We start from the raw sequence: 14611 nt of genomic DNA on the forward strand, positions 1-14611 counted from the left end.
AAACCGGAGCACCCGGAGGAAACCCACGCGGACACGGGGAGAACATGCAAACTCCACACAGAAAGGCCCCAGTCGGCAACTGGGCTCGAACCCAGAACCTTCTTGCTGTGAGGCGGCAGTGCTAACCACTACACCACCATGCCGCCCATATGCATACATATTTAAGGAAATGCTTAAAATGTGTTAACTCTAAAGCCTTTCTCTCTCTCTCTCTCTCTCTCTCTCTCTCATTTGTCCATCTCTCAATCTGGTGTCTCAGACTTTCACTGCATGGTGCAACTCACATCTGCGTAAGGCTGGGACTCAGATTGAGAACATAGAGGAGGATTTCCGCAATGGACTCAAGTTGATGCTCCTTCTGGAACTCATCTCAGGTACTGAGAGCCATTTTCACTCTGTGTATTCATATTAATGAACTTTGCAATTGTGTAATAAATGTTATAAGTGTAAATACGCAGGTGATTTATAGAAAATCGTGTGCGCTGATTGGTCAAGAAATGCAGACTATTTCTCAATAATCACCTCGAGCGACTGGGCAAAATGGCGTCCGATCGCTTCATCACGGTAAGTGAGGAAGAATCACAAATGATGAGAGAAAATGCTGTTCCTAAAAGCATTAAAGATGCTACGAAGTTTGGTCTAAAACTATTCAAAGGTAAGGTGGGATTGTGATTTATTTTATCCATTTCAAAACAAAGTACTTTATGTGACTCGGGATAGATAAGTGACACAAGTCTGTGCCGTGTATAATTACATTTGCATGCTGCTTTTAAAGTTTAAAATAAATTATTTTTAATATGATTTTTTAAGTTATTATTATTAACTGCATCCATCCATCTATTTATTATCTCTAGCCTCTTTATCCTGTTCTACAGGGTCGCAGGCGAGCTGGATCCTATCCCAGCTGACTACAGGCGAAAGGCGGGGTACACCCTGGACAAGTCGCCAGGTCATCACAGGGCTGACACATAGACACAGACAAGCATTCACACTCACATTCACACCTACGCTCAATTTAGAGTCACCAGTTAACCTAACCTGCATGTCTTTGGACTGTGGGGGAAACCGGAGCACCCGGAGGAAACCCACGCGGACACGGGGAGAACATGCAAACTCCGCACAGAAAGGCCCTCGCCGGCCACGGGGCTCGAACCCGGACCTTCTTGCTGTGAGGCAACAGTGCTAACCACTACACCACTGTGCCGCCCGTTATTAACTGCATATCATTGCATTATTTAAAAAATAACCACCACATGACATGGTGGTTATTTTTAAAGAAGGTTTAATATTTCAAGACTACAAGTTAATTAGGCAGCACGGTGGTGTAGTGGTTAGCGTTGTCGCCTCACAGCAAGAAGGTCCGGGTTCGAGCCCCGTGGCTGGCGAGGGCCTTTCTGTGCGGAGTTTGCATGTTCTCCCCGTGTCCGCGTGGGTTTCCTCCGGGTGCTCCGGTTTCCCCCACAGTCCAAAGACATGCAGGTTAGGTTAACTGGTGACTCTAAATTGAGCGTAGGTGTGAATGTGAGTGTGAATGGTTGTCTGTGTCTATGTGTCAGCCCTGTGATGACCTGGCGACTTGTCCAGGGTGTACCCCGCCTTTCGCCCATAGTCAGCTGGGATAGGCTCCAGCTTGCCTGCGACCCTGTAGAACAGGATAAAGCGGCTACAGATAATGAGATGAAATGAGAAGTTAATAATTCAGGGCCAAAAACTGTGTTACTACAACAACAACGATCTTTTTACTAGCTCAGAAACACAAAAATATTGCCTATAACACATTATATACAGTTTATAAAACTACACATACAGTGGGGTCTAAAAGTCTGAGAGCATTTGTGAAAGTACTTCTGTTTTCCATTCTTTTCTAATTTAATGCAGCTAATTTCATTACAAATTAAATTAGCAACTATTATTATTGTTGTTGTTGTTGTTGTTGAGTGAAAAATAGACTCTTTAAAGCTAGACTACCTTTCAGATTTTTCAAGTGTAGGTCATAAAAATAATTTTTCTCAACACCCAATTATTTTTGTTAAATGGACCGAAAGCTACTGAATTCGAATCACAGACTTCCAAATTTATTAGTTTTTTTTGAGAGAACAATTAATGAATTTAGAGCCACGTGGCCCTAAATTCTCCACTATTTTTTCCTGCTTCACCATGACCCAATACAAGATACTACGTAATGCATTACATGGTGGGCTTTCCCCGTTCGCGCAAGGCATTGTGGGATACAAATTTGAAACAGGAGAGAAAAATGGAGGATATGAGTGTGCGAATGAAATGTGAAAGACTGACTACAGTAACGGAAAGAAAGCAATAAGAAAAGACGTTATGTTATATACGAAGGAAAGGAAATGCAGGACCAAACTAATAAATATCGGTGCTCAGCGAGCGCCTTGGTGTGATCAGCTGTTCGTTTAGCGACAGAATGATGGAACTGTCAGTGCACGCTCAAAGGTAAACCTGCGCATGCGCACACACACGGACTTCCTCCGTCTGCTTGACTGCGCGAAGCGAGCGATTTCATGCACATTATTTGCTTTAATCCCCTCAAATTAAATAACTTCCCAGCTACAAAACAGAATGGCCTGATATTTTGTGAGATATTACAGAAATAAACATATATCACAATGACCACATTTCAGACGGAACTAAACTTCACCGATTTTATGAAATCGAAAGGCTGTCTAGCTTTAAAATATTTACATGAATTTCACAATTGGACTCCAGGTTTGTACAGATCCATTTGAGATGAAATCCATCTGAGTGTCGTCTGAACACATGCTTTTATAGAAGAGATTCAGCTTGAGGAAAATCTGAGTTTACATGGTCAGTATCACAAATTTGTTTCCTTTTAAATAGGGACATAGAAGTAAATATTGAACTTTCTTAAGTGTTTCCTTTCTTCATTTTGATATTTCAAAATTCTCAAACCTTCTGTTTATGTCCAATTTCAAAGGGAAAAAAAAATCCCAAATTTTCAGTGTGGTCTCAGACTTTTGGACTTGACTGTACATACACCAGATAGTCTATGATATGGCAAAAATATAACGTCGCAAGGTTAAAGTCACTCTTCAGTGAGATTTCGGTTTGTTAACAAGTTTCAGTGATGAGTGTACAAGTAACAAGTATTAGTTGTATAACAGTGGTGCCATATTTGAAATAAATAAATGAATGCAGATTTCAGTTGGAAAAAAAACCCAAATGTGCTTATTTAGGCGTGCAATATACACAAAGGCAGAGGTTCGAGAGACTGAAGAAGAGATGGGGACGGGGGGTCTGTTTTACTTGCGTTTATTCACACTTTGCTTCACTCTACACTTTTCAGAGATGCGCTCAGCAACTTCAGCATGCACACCATGGTTTTGATACACACAGCTCTGTGCTAGATCACGACTTTTCTCTCTCTTTCGTCTCTCGGCTCTCCTCCTTTTACGTTTCCGGCCGTTCACTACAACACAGAGCACACTCATGAATTAAATCCGTCGCAGGCAAGACCTCTGTATTACTTCCCTCCCCGACTGCTTTCTCCGTTCACAGACCGGGACTCGATCCTGTCTCTGCCTCCACAAATGGATAAATTATAATGTTGGGAAAAGAAAGTAATTTTGATTGAGGTCAGGGTTGACATGTGCGGTATTACAGTGAGTGATAATTGAGCACTGCTTTTGGATAGAACCATAAGAGTCAGAAACTGAGTGTAAAAGTGTCTGTCTTTGTCTTTAGGTGAAAGGCTGTCTAAGCCAGACAGAGGAAAAATGCGATTTCACAAAATAGCCAATGTGAACAAAGCCCTGGAGTACATCACCAGTAAAGGGGTAAAGTTGGTGTCCATCGGAGCTGAAGGTAATAAACCAGCATTTCTTGTGATGATAGTTACTGTTGCTTATCACAGCTAATGCAAGCTAAAGAGCATTTAACGGCAATGTATTACCTTTACAGAGTTTCTAAATACTGTATAATACCACTGGCTGTAGTTGCGCTTGCCTCTCTAAATCAACACACAAAGAAATAGACTCATATTAGATTAAAGTTCAATGTTTTTTCAGCTGCTGGCTTGAAATCATATTGTAGTTATGCATATTATTGGGCCTGGCTCTATGGGGGGGGGGGCCCTGGCCCACCCAATCACAAGGCTAGCCCACCCACCCGAGGGTATGAGAGAGAAAAAAGGGTTAGTCAAAATTATGTTAACACTTAAATGGTCAAAACCATTTATTCACAAAGCAAGTATATGTGCAAGATGATTAACAGGACGGTCTCATTGTGTTCAACACACAAAAACCAGTAAGCAACAGTACCATTTAAAACCCGGGCACACATTTCGCTGGGAATAGATGATACCACAGTCCTTATTCTGTCCTTGAGGTCATTGATATCACCAACTTTCCTGCTATACACGCACTCCTTCAGCCCATAACCAGAAATCACAGGGCGTCAAATCAGGGGAGTGTGGAGGCCACGACAATGGTCCACCGCGACCTATCCATCAACCTGGAAATGTGTGGTCAAGATAAGCATGAACAGTACAGCCAAAATACAGCAGTGTGCCATCCTGTTGGAAATACCCTGCCAGTCTGTTATCAGTGGCATACTGCTGCACCATCTGTAAGTAGACGTCTGATGTCACTGTTGGGGTGTCAAAAAAGTAGGGCCCAATTACACCAGCAGCGGTCACGGCACACCACACATTCACCTTTGGGGAGTCACATTCGTGCATGATGCATGGATTTTCCGTACCCCAGAAGATGGTGTTATGTCGGTTAACATGTCCACTTGTGTGAAAAGTGGCTTCATCGTTGAATACCATCTGATTCACAATGTCTGGTTGGATAGTCATCATTTCGGCTAAAATCTGGCAGCATTCCACATGAACACGCTTTTGCGCCGCTGTCAAAGCTTGGACGACTTGGATGTGGTACGGTCGCATCCCGAGGTCCTGTGTGAAGATTCGCCACACTGTTTTATGCAGAATCCCTGTTTCCAAACTACACCGTGTGGTCGATTTTGATGGACTCTGCAATATGGCTTCCTGCACAACAGCAGTGTTCAAAGCACTTCTACCTGGTCTGGGCCGTCCCGCATTTCCTTGGTAGTTGTCCGTTACCGATCCAGTCTTCACAAACTTTGCGTAGACACGATAAATCGTTAAACAGTTTGGTGGGTCTTGTCCTGCAAATCATTCTGCAAACTTTCAACGGACTATGGTTGGCAAACCATACACTTCCATCAAGCTTGCAACCACTCTTCTTTGCTCCAGTGTTAATCTGTCACCCATGGCATACGTCTATCTGCAGAAGAAAAATAATCCATTAGTGTGAACATAATTTTGACTAACCCTGTGTGTGTGTGTGTGTGTGTGTGTGTGTGTGTGTGTGTGTGTGTGTGTGTGTGTATTGCCCCCCCCCCCCTCCCCAAAATCTTTCTGGCTCACGCTGTTAGTGAGAGCTGGATCAGGCCCTGCATATTATAGTTAATCATCTCAACCTGTCAGTGGAGTGACTGTAGTGTGTCTAAACAGATTACAAGATGAAAGTATGATTGACAGCGAACACAAGAAAATCAAAAACAATAAGCACAATCAGAGAAAATAAATTAAATAATTTGCATTCCACTTTGGGCCGGGTAGTTAGGAGTCATGTGTTACTTTATATGTTTTTTAGAGATTGTTGATGGAAATGTAAAGATGACTTTGGGAATGATCTGGACCATTATCCTCCGCTTCGCCATCCAGGACATCTCAGTGGACGGTGAGAAATGAAAATGCACCTTATGATTTAAAAAAATCAATCAATTAGTATTTATTGGCGCAGGGGTTCCCAAACTTGCAATGGCAAGCACCTAATTTTTTTTACAAATTAGCTACACATGGGGGGTGGCACGGTGGTGTAGTGGTTAGCGCTGTCGCCTCACAGCAAGAGCCCCGTGGCCGGCGAGGGCCTTTCTGTGCGGAGTTTGCATGTTCTCCCCGTGTCCGCGTGGGTTTCCTCCAGGTGCTCCGGTTTCCCCCACAGTCCAAAGACATGCAGGTTAGGTTAACTGGTGACTCTAAATTGAGCGTAGGTGTGAATGTGAGTGTGAATGGTTGTCTGTGTCTATGTGTCAGCCCTGTGATGACCTGGCGACTTGTCCAGGGTGTACCCCGCCTCTCGCCCGTAGTCAGCTGGGATAGGCTCCAGCTTGCCTGCGACCCTGTAGAACAGGATAAAGCGGCTAGAGATAATGAGATGAAAGAGATGAGCTATACATGGGGTTGCAAGACAAACCCACGGTCTCCTCTTATGTTTCATTTAATTATTTTTCAGATTAATATAAGAAATATCACAGACAGATTTAGTATGCTAATATTTTAAAATTCATCCATTATCTGTAGCTGCTTATCCTGTGCAGGGTCGCAGGCAAGCTGGAGCCTATCCCAGCTGACTACGGGCGAAAGGCGGGGTACACCCTGGACAAGTCGCCAGGTCATCACAGGGCTGACACATAGACACAGACAACCATTCACACTCACATTCACACCTACGGTCAATTTAAAGCCATCAGTTAGCCTAACCTGCATGTCTTTGGGGGAAACTGGAGCACCCGGAGGAAACCCACGCAGACACGGGGAGAACATGCAAACTCCACACAGAAAGGCCCCTGTTGGCTGCTGGGCTTGAACCCAGAACCTTCTTGCTATGAGGCAACAGTGCTAACCACTACATTAATCATTACAAAGTATATTCATTTTGTTTTTCGCTACTTCTATTACACATACAATATGGTACTGATATAAAATGTTACAGTAGTCTTATATTATAAATCTGGAATGGGATAAATAAATAAATAAATAAATAAATAAATCTAGGGTGTTCAAAAAATATATATAAAATCGATCTGGGATCATTTGCCCAAAAGTTTAGGAACTCCTGGATTAGAGTGAAATGAAAATACTGGGTGAATAAAATGTATATTAATATATTTAAAGACTGCCCATGGCCCAATTTTTCATATGTTAGCAATAACAAAATCTGCCAGATGTACATTGGTGTTTAAAAAAATGCTATTTATATTCTTTTTCTGTAGCCTATTATTTATTGGTAAGCCACAGGATTCTTTCTTTTGCACTTATTAGTGGCTCTGTTGATTTTTTTTCCAGAAACCTCAGCTAAAGAAGGTTTGCTGCTGTGGTGCCAGAGGAAGACGGCTCCTTACAGGAACGTCAACATCCAAAACTTCCACGGCAGGTGAGAGATTATGTACTCCAATAGATAATATACTGTTTCTGATTTACAAGCCAGAAAAAAAAAACTTATATTTAAAATGAGTAACAATGTTTTGTGGGCTTAAAGAAATGGGAATTTTTCAAAATATCAGCACCCTGACGATCATTTGTACCACCTCGCCTGGAGAGATTAACCACTTTCCCCTGTCTATGACCAGGTTTTTCTGCTGAAAGTCAGCTGTAAAGCATCTATGATCTCCTCCCATATATTACATTGGGTTTGTGGAGCACTCAAAGCACAGACTTTTAATTGTAATCATAATCCAATGACACTAGGAAGTAAATAGACGTGCGTGTAAATCAATGATGTCAAATCAATTGACAGAACACAGAGCTAAATAAATGATTACACTGCAAAGAATTACATCTTAGCAAGATAAAATATCTTGAATTTAGTCAAAATGGTCTAGAATTTCCGATTAGCAAATTACATTAACCATGTATAAGATTATTAAACTTATTTCTAGACATTTCTTTACTAATTTCAAGCTTGAATCAGTCTTGTTCTATTGACAAATAATTTTGCTAACATTAAGCATTTCTTTCTAGAAAGAAGCAAAATTCATTATTAGTTTAAAGTTTATCATCATAAAATATGACTATAAATAGGCTTTATAGTTGTTATACTGGGCTTATTGTAATCTAGCAACATGAAACAGTTGATAAATTTGACTGCATTCTAGATATTTCTATTTGCTAAGATGCCATTTTTTGCAGTTGAAGTATTGTATGTACTCCATGTACTGTGATTTCAAAACTAAAGGCCCGGTCACACAGCGCTTTACGGCTTTATCACGGCCAAAACCCGTCAAAAAGTGCTCTCCCGTGAAGCAGACGATATTGTTCGTGTTGATGTCGAAGTTAAGACGTGTTACAGTCGATATACAGACGTGACAGGACGCAGGGGAAAATCGGAACGGCGTCGGACGCGGCAAAAAGTTTTGGACTGCTCAAAACTTTAGACCACGGACAACCACGGCCGGCACATGTGGTAAAGACGTGCAACACAGGTGAAAAACACGTGATAATCAGTGTCCCGGCCGTTATTAAAACTTGGGGAGACGTGGTAAGACGCGAAAGTTTGGCGGCCTATCACGGGCAGAGCACGGTCATCGGACGGGTGTTACGCGTTGGTATCACGGGATATAGTGTGTGTTTAGCGGCTTATCACTGAGAAATGGATTTTTCCGCGTACATAGCACTGTCTAAGCCCGTTAAACGACGTCTCAAACAAGTTCTAAATTCGATTGATCACTGTCTAATCACTTCTGCATCACTTCTGATTTGCGGCATGTAAATACCGTAATTTTCTGAGACCTCGGCACTTGCAGTCTAGATGTCAAGGGGTGAACATGAACCCTCAACGCTGTGATGTCCTCATCTTAATGCTCCAGCACCAACAGAACCAACTGATACAGGCTCAACATATCCTACCGCTTTTATATGCGCAGCAAGCCGCTCTTCCAACGACGCTGAGCCGCGGTTACCCGTGATTTGGCAGTGCTATGGCAGTGAAACAGCCGCCGACAGCCATATCCCGTACAAAGCACGGCAAAGCCAAAATTGACCAAAAATTACCACTTACAACCACGTCCACCAGATTTTTGTATCTTTTTGTACGTGATATAGACGCGGAGTGCTGTGTGACCGGGCCTTAAGGTACGCTGCACTGAGTTACCATTCACCTAGCATTACTGCTAACGTTACATTGTTCATAGTTCTACATTGTTGGAGTTGTTGTTGTTGTTGTTGTTGTTGTCGGTGGTGGTGGCATTGTTGGTTTTGGTGTGGAAGGTGGTGGTGCTTGTTGCTGTTATTGTTGGTGGTGGCGTTGCTGTTGATGGTGGTGTTGTGGTTGGTGTTGGCATTGTTGGTGGTGTTGGTGGTGGCATTGTTGTTGGTGGTGGTGGTCTTGGTTTTGGTGGTGGTGGTGTTGCTGTTGGTGGTGGTGTTGGTTTTGGTGGTGGTGGTGGCATTGCTGTTGGTGGTGGTGGTTTTGGTGGTGGTGGTTTTGGTGTTGGCATTGCTGTTGGTGGTGGTGGTGGCATTGCTGTTGGTGGTGGCATCGTTGTTGTTGGTGTTGTTGTTGTTGGTTTTGGTGGTGGTGGTGGTGTTGCTGTTGGTGGTGGTGTTGGTTTTGGTGGTGGTGGTGGCATTGCTGTTGGTGGTGGTGGTGGTGGTGGTGGTTTTGGTGGTGGTATTGCTGTTGGTGGTGGTGGTGGCATTGCTGTTGATGGTGGCATCGTTGTTGTTGGTGTTGTTGTTGGTTTTGGTGGTGGTGGTGGCATTACTGTTGTTGGTGGTGGTTTTGGTGTTGTTGGTGTTAGTTTTGGTGTTGGTGGTGGCGTTGTTGTTGGTTTTGGTGTTGTTATTGGTGGTGGTGGAGTTGGTGGTGTTTTTGTTGTTGGTGGTGAAGTCGGTGGTGGTGGTGATGTTGCTTTTGTTGTTGATGTTGGTAGGTGTTGTAGGTGTTGTTGGTGGTGTTGGTTTTGGTGTTGTTGGTGGAGTTGTTGTTGGTGGTGGAGATGCTGATTTTGTTGTTGATGGTGGTGGGCATTATTGTTGGTGTTGTTGGCTTTGGTTTTGGTGGTGCTGTTGGTGTTAGTGTTGTTGATGGTGGTGGGTGTTGTTGGTGTTGTTGTTGGTTTTGGTGGTATTGTTGGTTTTGTTATTGGTGTTGTTGGTTCTGGTGTTCTTGGTGGTGGTGGTGGTGGTGGTGGTGAAGTTGTTGTTGTTGGTGGTGGTGGTGATGTTGCTTTTGTTGTTGATGTTGGTGGGTGTTGTGGGTGTTGTTGTTGATGGTGTTTGTTTTGGTGTTGTTGGTGGTGGAATTGTTGTTGGTGGTGGTGGTGGTGGAGATGCTGATTTTGTTGTTGATGGTGGTGGGCATTGTTGGTGTTGTTTTTGGTTTTGGTGGTGCTGTTGGTGTTAGTGTTGTTGATGGTGGTGGGTGTTGTTGGTGCTGTTGTTGGTTTTGGTTTGGTGTTGGTGGTGTTGGTTTTATTGTTGGTGGTGGGTGTTGGTGGTGTTGATGCTATTGGTTGTTGTTGGTGTTCGTTGGTAGTGTTTCATTGTTGTTGTTGTTGTTTCATTGTTGTCACCACTGAATTAGAGTGAAGAGCTCAATAATAACTATAATAGCTTTGATAATGGTGGATTGATTTCCATTATTATAACAAAAAAGTGGATCCCCTGGCTATGTTTCACAAACCCCTGTGGTCCCCTTATCTGTTTTGTACTTCCAGTGACACTTGGGAGGAAATAAATCTTTTGGGTCTGCATGCAAATCAAGTGACAGAACACTGAGCTGAATCAATGATAAAATACTAATATAAATCAGAAGACACAGGATGTTTGGTTCACTTCCTGCAGTTAGACTGATTCAGGGTCAAACTGCTCTCTCACTGCATTTCTTTCTTCCTTGGCAAAGATGGACTATTTGAGGAATGTGATTCATTGGTTAAATTAATTTTAGTAACAGTGAAAGAAAATGGTGGGGTACACTCCAATTATATTCCTTTTGTGAGGAAGGAAAAATGATTTTCCTTTTGCACTTCTCATCTCATTATCTCTAGCCGCTTTATCCTGTTCTACAGGGTCGCAGGCAAGCTGGAGCCTGTCCCAGCTGACCACGGGCGAAAGGCGGGGTACACCCTGGACAAGTCACCAGGTCATCACAGGGCTGACACATAGACACAGACAACCATTCACACTCACATTCACACCTACGGTCAATTTAGAGTCACCAGTTAACCTAACCTGTATGTCTTTGGACTGTGGGGGAAACCGGAGCACCCGGAGGAAACCCACGCGGACACGGGGAGAACATGCAAACTCCACACAGAAAGGCCCTCGCCGGCCACAGGACTCAAACCTGGACCTTCTTGCTGTGAGGCGACAGCGGTAACCACTACACCACCGTGCCGCCCCCTTTTGCACTTAAGAAATTTTTTTTCTTTTCTTTCATGCTAAGTAATGTTGTATTACATGCATCATGCTAGATCATAGATCTCGTGATTATATTTATTTATTTATTTATTTATTTATTTTCATTCTCAGTTGGGCTTTTTGTTTTTTTTTTCCCCACCGCTGCTTTGTCCAGCTGGAAGGATGGCCTGGCCTTCTGCGCCCTGATCCACAGACACAGACCTGATCTGATTGACTACTCCAAACTCAACAAGGTCTTCTTGCTATTCTCCAAGCTTTCTGACAGCTCATGTGTGGTGCTGCATGCTCTGAGTTCAGCACAGTTTAATGATTTATCAGCACTAACACATCTAATATAACTCATAATTTCTGATTTATGTCAGAGAAACATTTTAAATGCAGTGATCTCTTTCATCAAAGCACCATATCGCAGGATTGTGCTGTATTTCATTGTGCCAAATTTAGTAAATGCTGTATCTAAGCTCTTATTCTGTTATTAGACAGCTTTAAATGTATGCCCATGCCCCTGTGGTGTTTGAAAGTTTGTGAACCCTTAGAATTTTCTATATTTCTGAATAAATATGACCCAAAACATCATCAGATTTTCACACAAATCCTAAAAGTAGATAAAGGGAACCCAGTTAAATAAATGAGACAAAAATATTATACTTGGTCATTTATTTATTGAGGAAAATGATCCAATATTACATATTTGTGAGTGGCAAAAGTATGTGAACCTCTAGGATTAGAAGTTAATTTGAAGGTGAAATTAGAGTCAGGTGTTTTCAGTCAATGGGATGACAATCAGGTGTGAGTGGGCACCCTGTTTTATTTAAAGAACAGAGATCTATCAAAGTCTGATCTTCACAACACATGTTTGTGGAAGTGTATGATGGCACGAACAAAGGAGATTTCTGAGGACCACAGAAAAAGCTTTGTTGATGCTCATCAGGCTGGAAAAGGTTACAAAACCATCTTGAAAGAGTTCAGACTCCACCAATCCACAGTCAGACAGATTGTGTACAAATGGAGGAAATTCAAGACCATTGTTACCCTCCCCAGGAGTGGTCGACCAACAAAGATCACTCCAAGAGCAAGGCGTGTAATAGTCGGCGAGGTCACAAAGGACCCCAGGGTAACTTCTAAGCAACTGAAGGCCTCTCTCACATTGGCTAATGTTCATGAGTCCACCATCAGGAGAACACTGAACAACAATGGTGTGCATGGCAGGGTTGCAAGGAGAAAGCCATTGCTCTCCAAAAAGAACATTGCTGCTCATCTGCAGTTTGCTAAAGATCACATGGACAAGCCAGAAGGCTATTGGAAAAATGTTTTGTGGATGGATGAGACCAAAATAGAACTTTTTGGTTGAAATGAGAAGCGTTATGTTTGGAGAAAGGAAAACACTGCATTCCAGCATAAGAACCTTATCCCATCTGTGAAACATGGTGGTGGTAGTATCATGGTTTGGGCCTGTTTTGCTGCATCTGGGCCAGGATGGCTTGCCATCATTGATGGACCAATGAATTCTGAATTATACCAGCAAATTCTAAAGGAAAATGTCAGGACATCTGCCCATGAACTGAATCTCAAGAGAAGGTGGGTCATGCAGCAAGACAACGACCCTAAGCACACAAGTCGTTCTACTAAAGAATGGTTAAAGAAGAATAAAGTTAATGTTTTGGAATGGCCAAGTCAAAGTCCTGACCTTAATCCAATCGAAATGCTGTGGAAGGACCTGAAGCGAGTGTTCATGTGAGGAAACCCACCAACATCCCAGAGTTGAAGCTGTTCTGTACGGAGGAATGGGCTAAAATTCCTCCAAGCTGGTGTGCAGGATTGATCAACAGTTACCGGAAACGTTTAGTTGCAGTTATTGCTGCACAAGGGGGTCACACCAGATACTGAAAGCAAAGGTTCACATACTTTTGCCACTCACAGATATGTAATATTGGATCATTTTCCTCAATAAATAAATCTCATCTCATTATCTCTAGCCGCTTCATCCTGTTCTACAGGGTCGCAGGCAAGCTGGAGCCTATCCCAGCTGACTACGGGCGAAAGGCGAGGTACACCCTGGACAAGTCGCCAGGTCATCACAGGGCTGACACATAGACGACCATTCACACTCACATTCACACCTACGGTCAATTTAGAGTCACCAGTTAACCTAACCTGCATGTCTTTGGACTGTGGGGGAAACCGGAGCACCCGGAGGAAACCCACGCGGACACGGGGAGAACATGCAAACTCCGCACAGAAAGGCCCTCGCCGGCAACGGGGCTCAAACCCGGACCTTCTTGTTGTGAGGCGACAGCGCTAACCACTACACCACCATGCCGCCCCCAATAAATAAATGACCAAGTATAATATTTTTGTCTCATTTATTTAACTGAGTTCTCTTTATTTACTTTTAGGACTTGTGTGAAAATCTGATGATGTTTTAGGTCATATTTATGCAGAAATATAGAAAATTCTAAAGGGTTCACAAACTTTCAAGCATCACTGTATAAATAAATTTTAAAATTGCTCAGTGATGTGAAATGCGACATTCCAGCAAAAGTCATCAGATGATTTTAGGTTGGAAAAAAAATGCAATACAGAACAGTCTGCTTATTTTATTTACATTAAATAAAATCTAATTCATGGCTACAGTTGTGTTTAAGGCTAGAGTTATGAACGTGGCCAAAAATCTCGAACAATTTGCCAATTGCAATGTTGAAGTAGGTTACATTTTATGGATAAATTTGTGATTTTTTTTTTGGAGCCGTCTGCTAACTGTGAGGATAATTTCAAACACAAACAAGCCATTTTCCTGATAATTCAGCTCTGTTAAAACTAAAAATATCTTCTAAGTGGCCTTTAATGGAAAAGAACCAGAGCTATATAATGGTTGCTATTGAAATTTGGATTGAACCTAATGGATTTAAGTAAACAATCAAATAGTCTCATTTTACTATAAGAGCTCAATAATAAATATAATTACTTTGATAATAATGGATTAATTTCCATTACAGTAACAAAAATAACCCTGGCTATGTTTCACGTCCCCTCCTTGGACCCCACTTTGCGAACCACTGTTCTTTGAAATCATATCAATCAACCAATGGGCTCGAAAAAAAAACATTGGTGCTTCATTTTTTGACGTTTACCATGGCCCTTCACCATTCTCGATTTTGTACAGTCTCCGTCTTCTGGTTAAACGTCATGTCTGTCCTTTCTGTGATGTTATCAATCCATGCCTGTCTAGACCGCCCATTTCTGTTGCTTCCATCAACCATACCAAGCATTATTATCTTCAACAACCAGTCGTCTTTCATTCTACACACGTGCCCAAACAGCCAAACTTTCCTCCTCTTGATAGTAGCTACATCGTCATCTTCCAGGTGCACATGCTACTTGATCTCTTCATTCGTCACA

At 42.4% G+C, this 14611-nt stretch overlaps 1 protein-coding gene across 1 annotated transcript in view; it reads left to right on the forward strand.

Annotated features, from left to right (window-relative positions):
* LOC132898587 (alpha-actinin-2-like) overlaps window positions 1–14611 on the forward strand; it is a 78400-nt gene that overhangs the window by 15782 nt on the left and 48007 nt on the right. Inside the window, exons 2-6 of the mRNA XM_060940300.1 lie at window positions 260–374; window positions 3727–3846; window positions 5664–5750; window positions 7139–7226; window positions 11367–11445. Of these exons, the coding sequence (XP_060796283.1) occupies window positions 260–374; window positions 3727–3846; window positions 5664–5750; window positions 7139–7226; window positions 11367–11445 (489 nt within the window). The remainder of the gene's footprint in view (window positions 1–259; window positions 375–3726; window positions 3847–5663; window positions 5751–7138; window positions 7227–11366; window positions 11446–14611) is intronic.

This window comes from Neoarius graeffei, chromosome 14, assembly GCF_027579695.1.
Source record: "Neoarius graeffei isolate fNeoGra1 chromosome 14, fNeoGra1.pri, whole genome shotgun sequence".
In the NCBI taxonomy this organism is placed as follows: domain Eukaryota; kingdom Metazoa; phylum Chordata; class Actinopteri; order Siluriformes; family Ariidae; genus Neoarius; species Neoarius graeffei.